The sequence below is a fragment of the Rhodamnia argentea genome, chromosome 6, assembly GCF_020921035.1.
Source record: "Rhodamnia argentea isolate NSW1041297 chromosome 6, ASM2092103v1, whole genome shotgun sequence".
In the NCBI taxonomy this organism is placed as follows: Eukaryota; Viridiplantae; Streptophyta; class Magnoliopsida; order Myrtales; family Myrtaceae; genus Rhodamnia; species Rhodamnia argentea.
The window spans coordinates 15,012,781-15,031,032 of record NC_063155.1 but is presented as its reverse complement, the minus strand read 5'-3'; the positions used below and the strand labels follow the sequence as shown (position 1 = coordinate 15,031,032).

General features: G+C 38.7%; 1 protein-coding gene and 1 long non-coding RNA gene across 2 annotated transcripts; one reads left to right on the top strand and one right to left on the bottom strand.

Moving 5' to 3' along the window:
• Positions 1-8,048: 8,048 nt before the first annotated feature.
• Positions 8,049-11,898, top strand: LOC115748410 (CBS domain-containing protein CBSX6). The gene is made up of 3 exons (XM_030684885.2): positions 8,049-8,469; positions 8,675-9,035; positions 10,632-11,898. Exons 2-3 carry the CDS (start codon positions 8,689-8,691, stop codon positions 11,566-11,568), a joined length of 1,284 nt encoding a protein of 427 aa, XP_030540745.1. The 5' UTR covers positions 8,049-8,469; positions 8,675-8,688; the 3' UTR covers positions 11,569-11,898.
• Positions 8,903-9,858, bottom strand: LOC125315433. Its single transcript, XR_007198690.1, has 2 exons — positions 9,185-9,858; positions 8,903-9,116 (listed from the first exon to the last, which is right to left on the bottom strand). It is a non-coding gene; the product is annotated as an uncharacterized LOC125315433 (long non-coding RNA).
• Positions 11,899-18,252: the final 6,354 nt, after the last annotated feature.

Below are 18,252 nucleotides of genomic sequence, written 5' to 3'. Positions count from 1 at the left end.
TTTTTAACTTAAAGTTCGGTTAATGAAATCATCTTGGTTTGAATGTGCATTGCACTAAAATTTACAACAATTGTGATAGTTGCTTTAGCTTCTCCATCTTATACTGTCCTTTTTTTTTTTGGTCTGATCTTATACTGTCCATTAAATATGTAAATAATGATAAATGTATCACATGGTGACAAAATGTAAATAAATATAACTAACAGTTAAACATGATAGATATTTTGTTACCAGGGGTAACCAAACGTTGCTTTTAGTCAAGAACCATTTAGATAAACTAAAGGCAAGTTAACTGATCTTACTGCTAATAAAAATAAACATATGCAAACGGCACCTTAATCAATGTTCAACTTGGACTCAAACCTTTTTTTTGTCAAATCTGTCCTTGTCCTATTTTTTTTTTTTTGGTTGAAAGTCCTTGTCCTATTTGATTAGAAACAATTTGATCCTTTTGAACTCGCATGACAATCCAACCCTTGCGCTTGCAAAAATGATTATGACAAATGTTATAAACACGAATGTGGCCATGTACAAATATCGATTCTTTAGTAGTTCTTTTCCAATGTGAGAACTAATTTTAACATGCATAACTAAATGAGAAAAATGCTCAACGTCAAAACACACAAAACACGTGAAAGAGGCTACTAGTCACTCCCATATGTTCCACTTACTATATTATCGATGTCCCCATCTACGTGGGGATGGTGCCAACTTGCTGTCACATTGAAAATATTACTAGTCAAAATCACATATCTTAAACGAGAAGTTACCAATAAAATAGAAAAGTTGTCATCTCAGAAATGTGGAGTAATACAATTATAATGTGGAAATCTACTGATTGTAGTGACGAGACCCGAAGGTCAAGAGATTTCCAGCTCATAAATTAAAGGTCATTTGTTCAAAATCTTATCAACTGCGTGTATGCTGCTATGAGTCAGCACTACCTACATAGTCTAAGGATATCTACACTTACCCGACTCATGAGACTTATACCACATTGCATAAGCTTTCAAATAGCGGGCCCTCTGCGCAAGTATCCTTTTGGTTGTTTAATTGTTTTTTCTTAGTACACTTATTTGTACTCATTTTTCCATTTGAAAACCTATTTATTAGTTAACCGAGCAAATCATTTTTTCCCACCGACCTAGTTGAAATTTAGTCCGCATTAGAATTTGGGTGAGGGGCAAGAGCGCTTGGCACTTGGTGGTGGCATGGCCACTTGCCACCACCAACGCCGCGGCTCTCACGGGGCCAATCACTCTCACTGAGACTTTTGACAAGGATTGCTGGCCCTCACAGTATAAGTGGGGGAGGTGGCGCCGGCGATCTCTTTCTTCTCTCGTGACATACTTTCATTTATGTTAGTAATGTCTTTGTTTACATCAAAAATTATCCAAGGAGACGCGTGGTGAGCACGTGAGGGAATTATGGTCAACTATGGAGAGATGTATTGGAGCTAGATACAGATTAGTCGAAAAAACGCCACGTATCATGGTAAATTTTGGCGCCATTCTTTTCTGAGCAAGAAAGAAAACATGCGAAAAAGAGATAAACCTCATAAGATGGCATGCAAAGTAGGAAACCGTCGATGATGACATCAGGATAAATCGTCGAAAGATAGGAAGGCGTGTCGAAAGTGGAATAGAAAGTGGAGAGCTAAAGGAAATAACCGTTCGACGGTTACCTAAGCCATTTTATAAATACTTTGCGTCAGCCACAACAAAAAAACACACACACACAACATAACAAATAAATCATTATCTTTTCAATTAGCTTTTAGCCTTTAGCCTTGCTGTAGCTTTCAGATTTCCATCGTTGATTCGATTCCGGCGAGTTTCATATCCAGAGTTAGGTATCGTCGATTAAATTCCAGCATCTGCTCATCGTGTCCAGTATCGTCGATTCAATTCCGATGTTGTACCCTTCATCCATCATGTCCAGTACCGTCGATTAAATTTCGGTATTGTGTCCTACATTCCCCCATCCAAGGCCATCGATTCAATTCCAATATTGTGTCCTACAATCTGGTTCGGCCCCGTCGATTCAATTCCGGCGTCGTATTCTAAGTTTTAACGCGTCGGAGGTTGTCATACACGGTGGACCATCGAACGTGTTAATTATCGAATCATCAAGAGTCCGTATTGCGCATTTGATGTTAATATAAACATATCTTGCATTTGACATTTTTCGTCTAAAACTAACTCGGAACTCCTTATTGGAAAACGAATAGCTCGAGTTCAATAAAAGATTCGTACGTTAGCAATCCTTTTGGGCTTCAACCCTTTTGAGCTAAAACTCAAAAGTCTGCTTGGGCCTGGTCGAAGGATTTTAACGCCAACAGTCTTAGAATACAGTGTTCGATAACTAGGGGTACTGGATGGACAAGTCGGTCATTTACTAGAAAAGTTTTGTCAAAACCGAAATACCGGAGACAAAAGATAAAAAATTATGAGGACCACCGTTGATGATAATCATCCCTTGACAAGTGCACTTGTTTTTACAAATATGTGAGTTATGTGCCGTAAGTGTGCTAAAAAATTAATGAGTTATATATATTGCTCGCATTTATTCGTTAGAAGGGCATAGATGCGAGTAATGCCTATATCTGCATATTTCTGTATCCCATCAATCAGAGGACTGAAATACCATGCTCGACATCGAAGAATGGCCAACTTTTGATTATTATTGACAAGCGACAGACTTAGCCGATAATAGCATAACAGACTTAGCTCATAATAGCATACTTTTGTGAACAACGGCAGTCATCGATGAAAAGAAGAGTCTGACAACTTGAATGGCAACGGTGACTTACCAAAGGAAGTTATTTTAACAAACATCACTTGTTGACGAGAACCCTCGTTGGGGATGAAGTCATTGACATTGTGACGTAACCACCGAGAAGCAATATTTTCGAATATATAACTTCTTAAAAATGTTACTAGATAATAGGGAACTAGGGGTAGTTATGTTTATTGCCATTGTTTTAGGATTTTGTAACTTCTTGGGGGATAAATGTTGTTATAACTTATGGTAAGAACATATAGGTTTATGAAGTTATCGAGCCGTCGACTGTAGGGTATAAATAGCCAACTCGAATTTAAATGGCTAATCAAAGGTGTTCAACGTTCTTTCCAATTTTATTTTTATCTTTACCTTCTCTGAATTTAAATGGCTAATCACAATTATCTCTAATCTTAGAACCTTTAAATTCCTTGCCATTTACTTTCCTGCCCATTGAACTCTTAATATCTTGTATCGATTCTCTTATCAATCAATATACATTCGAAACGTATTTCATCATTGATTCAATTCCGGTGGAACATCTTTTTGGGTATATAAAATTCGTCGTCGATTCAGTTTCGCTGAAACACCATGACAATTCTACCTATTTCTCTTTGGTTTTTATTATTTCTCGTTTTCTTAAATTTTTCACATACTTTATTCAATATTGAGTTAAAGCTTTTAGTTAAAACAAAATTGTTTTATCTATTTTTCTTTTCGAGAGCCGAAAGTGCCAAAGTGTCAAACAAAAAAAGTGAAAAAATAAATAAAATAAAAATAAAAAGCGTCCGTGGAAAGGCGCGTTAATGAAAGCCAACGAAGAAGCAAAGCCAAAGTAAAAAAGTGGAAACTCCCAGCTTTTGAAAAGTCCCATTGTACGGTCTTCGCGATCAGTGAAAAGTGTCCGGTTGCCCCAGTACAATTTTCAAGCAGAGAAGTTTATTTGATAACAGTTAAAAATTTATGCTTCTGAAACATTACTAATATAAAATCTTCTATGAAAAATTATTGTCTATGATTGAAAATTTCTACTTCATTTTTAAACTTTCAAAATTTCTTTTAAAATATTTTTTATGATTAAAAAATATTTTTTACTTTTTAAAAATAAAAAAATGTTATTTATTTTTTCCTCCCGCGACCGGAGACGGCCACTCGACGGCGTAGGCGGGCAATGGTGGTTGGTGGCGATCAATGGCTGGCGGTAGTGGTAGCGGGCGAGGTTGTGGTCGACGCTTGGGGGGGAGGACGGCGGTGGTCCGTGGCGGCGATGGTTAGCGGTTGGCAGTGGGGGTAGCAATGGGCAACAGCCGGTAGAGGTTGGCGGTCGGCGGAGGTCGACGTTGGTAGGCGGCGGTTGACCGCGAGTGGCGGTGGTCGCAAGTGGTGATGGGCAGTGGTGGGCGGAGATCGGCAGTGGTTGGTGGCGCGGGGCGGTCGGTAGGCGGCAACGGGCAATAGTCGGCGGTGGTTAGCAAGGGGCCGCAACGGAGGTCGACGACAAGCGAAGGCCGGGCATGGTCGAAAATAGGGTAATAAGGGAGTGAAAAGACGGTGAGGAGGGAGCATTTCCTGAATTGAGAAGTAATTTTTTTTAATTTCTCAAATTAGAAGAAAAATAACTTGAGGAGTGAAATTCATTTTAGAATTAGAAATTTCTCTTAGAAGTAGAAATTTTTACCAAGTGGATTTCTACTTCAAAAGTTAAATTACCAAATGAATTTCTGCTCTAGAAGTACTTCTGAAGTAGAAATTTACTTTCGGAAGTGTTATCATATGCATCCTAAAGTTCCTACCTTTAAGATCTAAGTTGACATAAAGAGATGATTTTGTACGAGAAAATTTTGATTTGACTTCAGCAGAACAAAATTTTGTCCATTAGTGATACATCGTTTCGCATCAAGTTTGTAACTTTTGTCAGCCACCACACCAATCCCCTTTATGAAGTCGTCTCATCGTCCAACGCACGATAGAAGTATACTCTCTACATCATGGATCCATAACTTCACTACTCCATGGAACGAAATCACCGCTTCACCTCTTTGATTTCACCGATCAAACCCATCCCAAGCAAAAGGAAATTTCGAGAGGCTTCAAACAATGGGTGACGACCGGGCTCTTGTCTGCAGCGAACCCGAACCCGAACCAGAACCCAAACCTAAAACCAAACCCAAATCCAAACCCCTATTGGTTGCCCATGCGCCGCCGCTTGCTGCCTCCGTGAGCATATGAGGGCTTACTTGCCCTCATCTAGATCAGAGTGAGAGGCAATTGTTGGTATTTGTTTGTAAGACAAACAAATAAGGCATGTTCCTTGTCCACATAGGAGGGAAGAGAGAGTGCAAGATACTTTAAATATGAGAATGCTACTATAATCTTTCAAATGAAGAAATGGGTGGGTGGGCTAGACCTCACCATACACGTATGTGGGTGCGTGATTATAAGTGCACTTTGCTTTCCGTGGACAGAAATAAGCCTTAATCAACAAATTTTTTGGTTGAATTTCTAAATTTATTATTCTATAATTTTATTCATTATTTTTTATTTGTGATTGTTCATACATGAACGGTTGTGTCTGAATGTTGATTTTCACACACGAACAGTCATGTTTGAATTGTGATTTTTTGGACATGAATGATTGTGTCTGAATAGCGGTTTTCACACACGAATAGTCATGTCCGAATTGTGATTTTTTCGAACGTGAATGCATGTGTTCGTATGGGCGGTTCGGACACCAAGAGGCGTGTTCTATTCGTATTATAAAATGGACAAGTCTGTTCATTTTCATTAGTTCCTTTTCATTCTTTTGTTTTCCTTCAAAAGAGAGACAACCATTTTTTCAATTTTTTTCGCAGAGAGTTTTAGGAGATTTACTCAAATTGCTATCCAAGATTCCCACAGTGACTTTGTTGTATTCTCAATGGAATTTGCCAGAAACTTATAGCAATTTCGTGAGGCAAATTAATCAGAAGAAAGTGATTACACGCCTCAATGTCCAACTATATTGTTACTCCATTTCCTCTGATTATTTTCTAACAGCAAGAGCCCTTGTGAAAGCTGGCTGACCTTTGTTGGCAAGCGACGGCAACAGCGCTGTATGAGGCGCATGCTCACCATGAGGGCCTATGGCTCTCCCAATGCCACTAGTGAGGCCCGGCCACCCTCACCAAGACCTTGACAAAGATTGCCAGCCCTTGAAGTGCAAGTAGGGTTGTCGCGGCAATTTCTTTCTTCTCTTTTCACATACTTTCATTTATGCCAATGATATTCTTAAATATCTATTAGCAGTGTTAATTATGATTTACAAAATAAGTTCGTCAAATGCGATATATCGGAAACAAAAGATTAAAAAAAATCACGAGGTCAACCACTAACCATATTTTAAATACAAAGACATTTAGGTACCGGTTATGTTTTGCTTTATCTTTCATTGGTGCAACACCCAAAAAAACTCAAACTTTATTATATATCCCATTCATATTCAACAATCTTTTTGTCTAATAAAAAATCTTAATTTTTACTTTTGTCCAAATTCTATTTGCGTAATATAAAAAAAATCAACTTTAGCACCTGTCTCAATTATACCTAAATCTTTTTTTTTGTCTCATAAAAAATTCAGAACTTTTACTTTTGTCACAATTCTACCAATATTAGTATTCCGTCTATAATCACCGTTAGTTAATCCTACGTAGTATTTTCACATCGTTAATGAATTACACCTTAGCAAAGCTAATATAAAAAACCCCTAACTTCTCTTCCCTTGTTTACTTCTCCTACTTATTGCAGGAAGACACAAAGCCACTCAAGATGGCACGTTTCTCCTTGCACTCAACAGTCCAAAAAACGGTTAGACGCGGAGAACCGATTATTTGGACGAATGATTTCAAATCTCGTCGTCCCCGAAACTTGCTGTTTCCGAATTTCGAAAATTCATTGGTAAGTTTGATGAGAAAATTTGAGCCACGTTGGGTTAATTAACGATGATTATGGATGGAAGACGAACGGTGATAGAATTGAAATAAAAGTAAAAGGAGTGGGAACAAAAAAAGTTTTGGATATAATTGAGATATATGCTAAAGTGGAGGTTTTTTTATTATTTTATTTTAATATTAGTCGGGGACAATTGAGATAAAAAAAAATTGGATGTTTTTTATGAGACAAAAAAAAAAGTTTTGGATATAATTGAGACAGATGTTAAAGTTGGAGTTCTTTTTTTTTTGGGTATTAGGCCATCTTTAATTGGAACACAGTCATTTAATTAGTGAGTTACGGACATCGGCATCTCCCCCACATTCTTAGTAAAGTATAGATGTGAGTAATCACTACATTTTGGATATGTTTGTAATGCACAAATCGACTGAAGAGCCGATTGGAAAGAGATTTCTCCAAATAGAACACATAGATAGGATCCAATAAGTACATTCCCGTTCCAAAATTAGAATGGTGGAACCACCTTGTACATTAATTTTTTTTTTTTTTTTTGGGATAAACCAGATTCATAGGCCACGGTGGACAAAAGATGCAGGTACTTATTTTATGATAAGCCGAGAAACCGAATGAAAATTTTTCTTGAAAAGTTTTATAGAGCGAAGATGACCGCACTATGATTTTTGTGGCATGAAAAGGAAAAATTTCAGATAAGACCCAAAGTGCCATAATTGTTTCAAAGAAATGCATGACCAAGATTATTTTGATCATTTTATATTTTCTAAACTTTCCCCCTTTTTTTTTTCTTTTCATTTTTTATATTTATTTATTTTACCTCTGTTGAGGCCGGCGCGGGCCTAGGCTAGAAAAAAGGAAAAAAATTCAGAAAATGTAAAATGACAAAAAATATCTTTAATCATGCCTTTTTTTTAAAATAATGAGGGCACTTTAAGCCATTCTTTGAAATGAGGTCCATTTTCGATATTTATTTGATAAAACGATGGCACTTCAGGCTCTTATTTAAAATTTTTGCTTGATTCTTTGACGGAACCCTAGAAATTTTTATGGAAATGTTAAGATATTAATATTGAGATGTGTTATTGAACTGAATTTTTGTATTTTATGATTTTAAGAATTGAATAATAATATTTTTAAAAAGTCGCAGAACGTGAAGAAAAAAAAACTCATGGAGGTTGGGGCATGCGCTTTAAACTCTTTTAAAAAGGAGTGCCATTCTTTCTTCCGACAACCAAATCATAAGAAAACCTAAATAGCGCAGATGGTTCAGCGCTCATTGATATCTGACAGTCTTCCGGTCTCCTCCACAATCTCTCTCTCTCTCTCTCGCGCAGAGTCGTCAACTTTGACTCTCTCTCTCTCCCCCTCCTCTCCATGTCAGGATACGCGAGAATGTTACCGGAGCGACGCTGATTCGATGCCCGCTGTAGAAAACTTTTGACCAGGTGATGGGCCTTCGCTCTTTCCTCCTCCAATGGCCAAATCGTCGCTCCTCCTGATCGATCCGATCCTGCCCATCACAGGCATTAATCTCCTCCTCATCCTCCTCCATTCCCTTTTATAACTCGTGCTCTGTCCACCGGTTCTCCCGGTGCCAGTTGCGACTCCTCGGGAATTCCGTTTCGCCCAATTTCTCTGGCCACCCAGAAATCGCGGGAACCTAGATCCCGATAAAGTTCGAATCTTTTGCTCCGTTGTCCGTACATCTTGCCGATCCGTCAACTCCGCTGGTTTGACTCCACTGAGGTAGGTCCTGTGGGTTTTCCCATGATGCGATTCTGTAATTTTTTGCAGTGGTATTCTGTGTTTCTTCGGTTTAATTTAGAGGGAAAAAGATCGGAATTGCATCTGAGCGTTGATGTGCCATTTGTGGAGGCTTTTTTTTGTCTTTTGATTTCGTGTGATTTGAATCGGGACTGAGGAAATTAGGTCAATTTGTCTGTGTTTTTAGATTGATTGATTGGAATGGCCTCGGTGTTTATATACCACGTGGTTGGTGATTTAACCGTGGGGAAGCCTGAGCTGGCGGAGTTCGTTGAGACAGACACAGTCGAGTCGGCGATAGCAGCGATCGGAGTGTCAACGGAAGGAGGGATACCAGTTTGGAAGAGGAGATCGTTGCCTGGAAGTGTGGTTGAGAGCCCCGATATGAGGCAGCAGAGGTTTGTGGGTATCTTGGATTCTCTTGACATTGTCACTTTTTTGGCGAGGAGTGAGTGTTTGCAAGATCAGGAGAGAGCCATGAAGACCCCTGTGTCTGAGGTTGTTGTCCCCAATAGTTCTTTGCTGAAATTGGTTGATCCTGGAACAAGGTTAGATCTCCTTTTGGCTCACTAGCATCGATTTTTTCCTGGATAGCCATCGTGATTGGTTTAATCATGCTATGTTAAGCACTGTTAGTTTCTTTTTGGGATTGGCAGGTCTGATCTTTCAGTTTTGCATTCATTTATATTCTATATACTTAGTTATGGCGGCAAGCATCAATGGAAATTGTGTGCTTCGATGTTCTCCTTGTTGCTTTTTATTAGTGTGAGAATCTAGCTGGTTTTGTTGCATTTGCTTATGATCAACACTCTTTACAATGAGTGCATTATGTATTTGAAGCCCTTTGGCCAGCATTCAACTTCCTGAGATTTGTGACTGACCTTCTTCAAAAGAAAAGTCTCATCTCCTAGTTAATTCGACTACTGATACCTAATAAAAATGTGCGCCCTTTGTCCCGTGAGATGGTGATATGATCAACACTCTTTACAATGAGTGCGTTATGTATTTGAAGCCCTTTGGCCAGCATTCAACTTCCTGAGATTTGTGACTAAACTTCTTCAAAAGAAAAGTCTCATCTCCTTCTTAATTCGACTACTTATACCTGATAAAAATGTGCGCTCTTCGTACCGTGAGATGGTGATATTTGGTGTAATATTGAGAAGTGTGAATTGAGAATAAGGTTTGTATAATGTCAAGCGACCTTAAACTAATGAGAATGTGGAACAGGCATGTTTTTGGGAGCATGGTTTGTGGCAGTCCTACATTCATATGTGGATAAAAGGAATGTATCATGCAACTAGATGAATTTGTTGCTTTTGGGTGTAAGCATGAAAGAAAGACGGGACAAATGTTTATTGGAGCTGGATTATGGAGAGCAATTGTACATTGTCCAAAAGTAGTTAGGGTTTTGGTAAGCCTAAGACGATATGGGTAAAACTTGTAAAGAAGAATTTTGGAGGATATTGCACTGGATTAAGAGTTAATAGCTCCATAGGCCACTTGGTTTCGGGCTGTCAAGGTAGATGTTGTAGTTACTTGTCTTGGTATTTCTTATAGCTCAAGAGGAGAATAAGTGATCCAGTTGACTACTTTATTTTCCCCATTTCGGGCCTAGCCTGGCCTAAAGTGAAGAAGCCCGGAAATCTATAGGGTGGGCTAAATCTGTTCTGTTGGTGACCAGGCTTGAGATGTGACAACCCCCAAACCAGGAAAAAAAAAGAAAATTTTACCCCCAGTATTCTGTTGGGTTTATTTGTATTAACCCCCGAGGGAAAAACTGTTGTCATAGGGGCTAATCTCAATAGGAGATCTCTTCCTTTCTAAAGGTTCTGAGTTTTCACCTGTATGGAAGAACAACATAATGCAGCTTTAATTATTGTTGTGCATGTGGAAAAGGATGGAGGAAAAGAGAACTTTTGTTCATTGATGAGGACTTGCATATGTTCCTGGTGATTACCCTCATCACGATAGATCTTTACTACATTTGAGGAGTCATCCGGTTTAATCGTGAGAGCATGAAGTAACCTTTTTTGAATGATCAGTTGCTTACTACTTCATATGCTATCTAAATATATACTAGTCATAGGTGATGAGGTAGCCTGTTCCGCTGAGGTATTCTTGACTTTTGTTCTTTTGGGTGGAAGACTGATAGATGCACTGGAGATGATGAAGCAAGGAGTGAAGCGTCTTCTTGTCCCGAAGAGCACTGTGTGGAGAGGCATGAGCAAAAGATTCTCAATTTTGTACAATGGCAAGTGGCTTAAGAACAACAGCAGCAACAATCTTGCTGTCAATACCAACCGGCCTTCCTCATCTTCCACCACCTCTATCCGTGACAAGTTTTGTTGCCTTTCCAGAGAAGACATCCTCAGATTCCTCATCGGTTGCCTTGGTGCACTTGCCCCATTGCCCCTTTCCTCCATCTCATCCCTTGGTGCTGTCAATTTTAACTACAGTTCTGTGGATGCCTCTTCACCTGCCATTGAAGTGACTGGGAAGCGACCTCATGACCCCAGAGCGCTTGCTGTCGTGGAGAAGTCACCAGATGACGAACCCAAGATAATTGGTGAGATTTCAGCCTCCAAACTGTGGAAATGCGACTATTTTGCCGCAGCATGGGCTTTAGCCAATCTCTCTGCCGGTCAGTTTGTGATGGGGGTTGAAGATAACGTGACTCCAAGGTCACTTCCTGAAAGTCAATTTATCAACTCAAAAGTGGGACCCAGTGACGGTATGGCCAATGGAGTTGGGTCGAACCGGCTGAGGAAGTTCAGTAGTAGGAGCATCGGGTTCTTCAGCAATCCAACAAGCCCGAGTTTTGGCTCTAGTAGGAGCATGTACAGGGGAAGAAGTGCACCCTTGACATGTAAGGTCACGAGTTCATTAGCTGCAGTAATGGCTCAGATGTTGTCTCACAGGGCCACTCATGTGTGGGTGATCGAGTCCGACAACGAAGACATACTAGTCGGGGTGGTCGGGTATGCAGAAATTCTGGTTGCCGTGACGAAGCAACTGCCACCTAGTATTCCATCAATTCGATCTGTTGAAGGACTTGCAACAGCACCAGAGATTCAGAGCTGATGACATCATTTTGCCGGACCTTTTTTGGGGGATATAGACTGTACGTACCAGTATACTGTTAATGTGATTCTTCTTTATGTACTCTTCTTTTAGGTGTTGTTTATAGACAGGAGACAAAAGGACCTCTAGGGCTATTGGGTCATAAAGTTATGCTTGAAATTGCAGCTGTTAAGAACTTAAGATTTGGTTGGTTTGTCACCGAAGTGATTGAGAATGTAGAATGTCATGACAAAAGATATTGGTGTTTACTTGAGGACTGTTTTATGGGATTGAGAAATTTGTTTGTATTCCTTATTGCAATGTTTGTGTTCGTTGATTGCTTTCGGACTATTTGTGTTGGTTTGTGTGATTGCATTATGATTTCAGATTACATGTGTGTATTTTGATCAGATTGCCCACATCCACCGCAGTCACGCTGAAAATGAACGCGTTACGGACTAAATACCTTGATCAAGGGCTCGAAAGTGGAATCGAAGGTGCACTCCTAAAGAAGTATCCGATCACTTCGATCACTAATACATTATACATATGGAAATAGAGATAGATTCAAGAGTCCAAACGCTGTGCTCCCTCTTAATGGGAAAGTGTTATACGAGTTTGGTATACATATTGAACTGACTTTGGATCATTCAAAATGGTGGGTTTCATGTGAGTCTCACGTGATTGTCCTTAATGCCATTTTATTCTTGAAGTCGTTTTCAATTTGTCTATTTGATGTGACCTTGTTCCGTCTTATATTTCATTTCTAAGACTTGGCTTTTAAAGAGTCTAATAGATGTTGGAATTCTCCTTGTTTCTCATCACCTTTCCAAGTGTTAAGAGTTCAATTTGTAGTTAGGCCTACTGCTCGAATGGTCGGGCCAGGCCGAGCCGAGTTGGGTTTAATCTTAGGAGAGCTTTAAGTCAATCCAACCCGACGAGGCGATCAATCAGATAGGAAGTGGAGCTCTAAATCCATATCTATATAAAACTGCATATTACTACGCATTTTCATGCACTTAATGGAAAATGCAACATTCCATCTGGAGTGTGTGCCAATTTCTCAAGAACTTACACTAGACTTACCGTGACAACCCTGCTGTCCCAATGAAGCCCATGAGCATCACCACTGGTAATAGTTACGGCTGGTCAAGTGCTCTTGGGCATTTTAGTTAGTTTAAACCTTAGTCCCTATGCTGATGGAGTTGCGGAGTCTGATGGAGGAACTTACCGCTAATGGTATACATGTTATTTTCGTCAACCATTGTATGCCCTAGACTCCTGCTTTATATGGGGGCAATCACTGTTGTAATTGTAACTCAATAGTGATAGTAATAGTGAAGAGATTACCTAACGGCACAGTGGTTTTTTTCATTTCTAATTCTGAAAGAACATTTTATGTAACAATTCATGTCTGAAAGAGTATTTTATGTAGCAATTCATGTGTCTTCTTCTTTGATCACATTCCTAATAACTAATATCAAAGCCATGTTCGCTAGAATAGTGGGAGCAACCCAATATTAAGAACTTTGGTTTCTGAAAGATGTAAATCGAGGAGTCGGGAGATAACCCAATATTGATTGGGCAATGAGACTAGTAATTATTAGATTGGCAGGTCCTAGATGTGATTCCTCTCACGTTGGCACAGAATTTTTCCTTACAACATTGCTGACAAGACACCGATGGATTTGATTAGGGCTTCATCCAACATTTAAATGAAGCCATCTACGTCAAACAATGCATATTTTAATGTATTGTCTGTTTAATTTGAAGATAGACAAAGGTGTTTCTATGACACATTAAAGAATTCAACATGATCGTGACTTAATTGAGTTTGGTGGAAATCAAATTCAATGACGAGATAAAAAATTTGATTTTGTTAATTTTTCTAACTGAAAGTTAGAAAGCAATTGCGATTGGGGTGAACAATTCCTTTGGGCAAAAGAAGTTGAAGTTTCAAGAGATACACGATTTGATTCTTAGCGAGGATACTTGTGTAAGAGAATCGGGTGATTTTTTGAGCGCTACCTTGAACATTGACGGTAGAGTGAGAAACAATCAAAGAGACTAACACCAAAACCATGGTAGATTGGAGTCTAGAGGGGTAAGCAAATTGAGATCTCATGGTGAAATAATTTGGCGGAATTGTGAAAAAGAAAGGCCACCTTAAACGAGATTGTAGAGCCCTAAAGAAGAAAAATCAGTATCGGCATTAGAATCAATAGAAGAAATTTTCGAATGAAACTGTTGAAGAGACATTTGTCTATGTCGCCTTAATTTTGAGCATCGACAATCTGATTGGTTCTCATTAATGTTCACTTTTGGTGCTAAGAAGTTTGGAAAGGTTTATTTTGCTAATGATGAACCTTTTGATATTATGGGCATGGGTGATGTTCAAATAAAGACTATCAATAGTCTCAATGGAAGTTGCACAATGCTAGACATGTTTTTGGCCCTAAGAAAATCCGATTTCTTTAGATCAATTAAACAATACATGATACATAACTATTTCGGGGTCGACTTGTGGAAGATTGCCAAAGCCACTATAGGTATAGCACGGGGAACAAAGTTGGGAATATTGTACATGATTGAAAGCAATAAAGAAATAATAGTAGTTGCCGACTTAGAACCTAATTCCAAACTGTGGCACCGAAGGTTTAGACACATGAGCCAAAAGGGATGAAGGTGTTAGCATCAAAGGAAAAACTGTCTGATCTTTAAGTCCGTAGAGATGGTCTTTGCGAAGATTGCTTTCTTGGCAAGTGAAAATATGTAAGGTTTTCGAACATTTGAAGATAACCAAATAAAGGAAAGTTAGAGTTGGTGCATACAGATAACAGTGGACCAGCCCTTATGCATTCCTTAGAGCTTCACACTACTACGTCACGTTCATTGACTACTCCAAAGTTTGGTATGAGTTTTTTTTGTGGAAGTAAATTTGATTTGTTCAGTACTTTAAAAAAAGGATAGTTGAAGTGAAGAATGAGACTGATTTGAAGATTAAATATCTAAGGTTTGACAATAGTGATGAGTATGACAGATGTTTTGTTCAAAACATGAAATAAGTACGACAAGAATAGTTTCCAGCATACCACATCAAAATGGAGTTGTTGAAAGGATTAGTAGTACTTTGAATAACCATGCAAGGCGTACGCACATGCAAGTAGTATTACCTCATACGTTTGGTGCAGATGCAATTAACGTGGCGGCTCACCTAATCAACAAAGGACATTCAGTTCCACTTGATTTTAAGCTAACAAAAGAAGAATAGACAAGAAGAAGTAAACCTCTCATATCTTACTTTTTTTGTTGCCTTTCCTATGTACACATAGATTTTGAAAATAGAGAAAAGCTTGATACAAAGGCTAGAAAATGTTATTCCATTGGATATTGTTCTGATTATTTTGTTGTCAATTTTGAGATAAACAAATAAAAAAAAAGAACTAATGATGTTACATTGAATGAAACGTTATGTACAACGATAAATATGTGGTAGAATCTAGTGTGAGGAAGAACTAGAGGAGTCTAAGAAGATTGAATTGGAGAGGGTTTCCAAGAGTATTATGGTTAAGAATCTCAAAACTATTGTTGTATACTTTGATCAAGAACCAGAACGAGAGCACCTACACTTGAACCCACTTTAAGAAGATTTAGTAGAACATAAGCACTTTTATAAAGGTATTCCCCATTATTGTATCATTTAATTTTAAATGATTCTTGAGGAGTAAAATATATTTTAAAAGCAATACATGTTGAAAATTTTGTTAAGTGGGAGTTGGCAATGCAGGATGAGTTGGATTCGCTCAAGAAGAACAAAACTTACGTGTTCACTCAATTACGCAATAAGAAGAAGGCATTGCAGAATAAGTGGACGTACATGGTCAAAGAAGAACCTAATGGCATCGAGAGGTACAAGAGAGGTTGGTAGTGAAAGGTTTTCAGTAAAAGATAGGAATTGAGTACACAAAGTTCTTTTAATTGTGAAGTTGACTACTATCAGGACGGTGTTGCATGTTATTGTTGCTGACGACTTACCTATAGAGCAGGTATACGCAAAGACTATATTCATCCATGGTGACTTAGAGGATGATAATCTACATGGTACAATCAGAAGGCTTCTAGATTCTTAGCAAATAAAACTCTGTATATAAATTATAGGTTGTATTTATGGTTTGATTCTTCTAGAACGTGGTACAAGAAATTTGACACACTTGGGTAAAAGATTCACCAGATGTGAAATGGATCACTGCTACTACTTCCAGAAATTTGATGACTACTATATTATTGTTTTGGGATATGTGGATACTATGCTCATATAGGATCTAGCATGAAGGTGTTCAATAGATTAAAGTAGCAGTTGTCAAAAGAGTTTGCAATTAAGGACTTGTGAGTAGCAAATTAGATTCTTATGTTGAGGATCATGCGAGATAGATCCTAAAAAATTCTAAAGTAGTCTCAAGAAAAAATACATTGAGAAGGTGCCGGATAGGTTCATAACTCATAATGCAAAGCCCGGATACACTGCTTTAGAAAGTCACTTCAAGCTCTTGAATTTATAGTTGTCAAAGACAGATGAGGAGCAGGAGTACACGGCTAAGGTGTCCTATGCGTCAGCTGTCGACAGTTTGACATATGATATGGTGTGCACCAAACAAGATAACTCATGCCGTGAGAGTTGTGAGTAGATGTATGGCTAATATAGGAATAAATTATTGGGAAGTTGTAAAATGGTTATTGAGATACACGAGAGGTACTTTAGGTATGTTGTCTTTGTTTTAGAAATAATAGTGTGCAGTTACAAGACTTTGTCCATGCGAATCTTGGTGGTGACATGATCAATACGAAGAGTACCCTGGCTTATGTTTTTACCTTAGGTGACACTATAGTTAGTTAGATATCTATGCTTTAGAAATGCGTGCCCCTCTCAACCACAGAAGTAAAATACGTTAGTCATATCTGAAACTGGCATGGAGATGATCTAACTGAACAATTATCTAAAGGTGATAAAACAATGTTTTTCTCAGTGATAGTTAAGAGCGTTTTTTTTTTTTTTCTTGCAAAGAATCCAGTACTTCAATCAAGAACAAACAACATTGAGTTGAAGTATCATCATGTGCGTCAGCTGATAGACGAAGGGGAGTCATTCAAGAAGATCATCCTAGCAGATATGTTAACCTACGATGTCAGCACTTTGAAATTGAGGCCGTGTATTGCTTCTGTTTACCTCCATGTTCAGTGATAAGGCGGTGCTGCTCCACGAGGATGATTTGGGTTATACGACGAGTGAAGGCTATGAGAGGCTATTGTTTTGGAAAATTAATCTCCAAGTGGGAGATTGATGAAGTTGTGGAGTCTGATAAAAGAATTTACTGTTAAGTGCATGCACGTAATTTTCACGTATCTTCGTATGCCCTAAACTTCTACTGTATATTGGGACAACCTCTCTTGTAATTGTAACTCAATGCCGGTATTGATAGTTAAGGAGATTGTCTAGTGCTGCATGGTGATTTCTAAAGTATTTTTCACGTGAAAATTTGCATATTCTCTCCTCTGATTTCTTATCTTTTAAGTTTGGCTTCCTAACTTATGTCACTCGTGTGAGCCTTTCCCAAAGGTTCAAGGTGGCGAAGTTGTCACGCCAGAAGGTATTTTAATAGAAGTCCACCTCGGAGAGAACTTTGAGAAACTTACATCACTTCCAATGGATGTTTGGAACTTGCCCTCCACCTCTTTATTTCTTTTTAGCTAGAATGTTATTGGAGAGAGGGAAAAAAGAAATGGAAAATTTAAACAGCCCCCCTAAAGTAGAGCCCGCAATTTAGTGTATTTCCAAATTTGACTTTCCTCTAAACTACCCACTGCACATGATCATTTTGACCTAATAATACCCCGTCAGCTCATTGCTAGTGAAAGTAATTGCCCGCCGACGAACACGTGCTCGTCACAAGCGCGTTTCGCATCTAGCTGGTTTCCTATCCCTTCATCGATCTTGTCCTAAACTTCTTCGTACCTAAGAAAGCATCTTGGGTCAGCTTCCATCCAAATTAGTTCTCGTTGCGAGTTTTCCTCCGCATATACAATGATCTTTCATCTTTAAATTTTCGACATATGTTCCAAAATCCATGTGCTCCATTCTGATCTAAATAAACGGAGAATATCGAAGGTATCACAGGCTTTCAATCATGCCCAAAAGGACAAATTTTTGGAATAAAGTTTGGAAAGTCCTCATGAATTGTGTTCCTGGAGTCTTCCAAAAAGAGACTCTGGCCACTTGGGCAAATGCCCCATCACATCGCACGCCGTCACCCACTGTTTCTTCACTCACCACGGAGTATATATCACATAAGCTCATAGATAAATTGACTAAAAAAAAAAAAATCGACTAAAATATTTGAGAACAAATCAAAGTTGATGAAGTAGCGTTCATGATTCTCGCCGTCCCTCGGCAACGGCGGCGCAGCCCCCACGATGCTGTTCACGACCACCTTTTTATTAGTGGTCGACCATGTCCGACGATGTCTTTATGTTTGTGGGTCTACTGTGCACACTAGCAATTGCTTCGAAAGAGAGGTTTCTCTTCCAAATCTTAGTGGAGATTAAACTATGGACTGCGTGTTCTGGGGTTGGACATGTTAAATTAGCTTCTTTTTAATTATACAAAAGGTCGTACTTATCAATGGTTATTTTTTTTTTTTCTGCTATAGG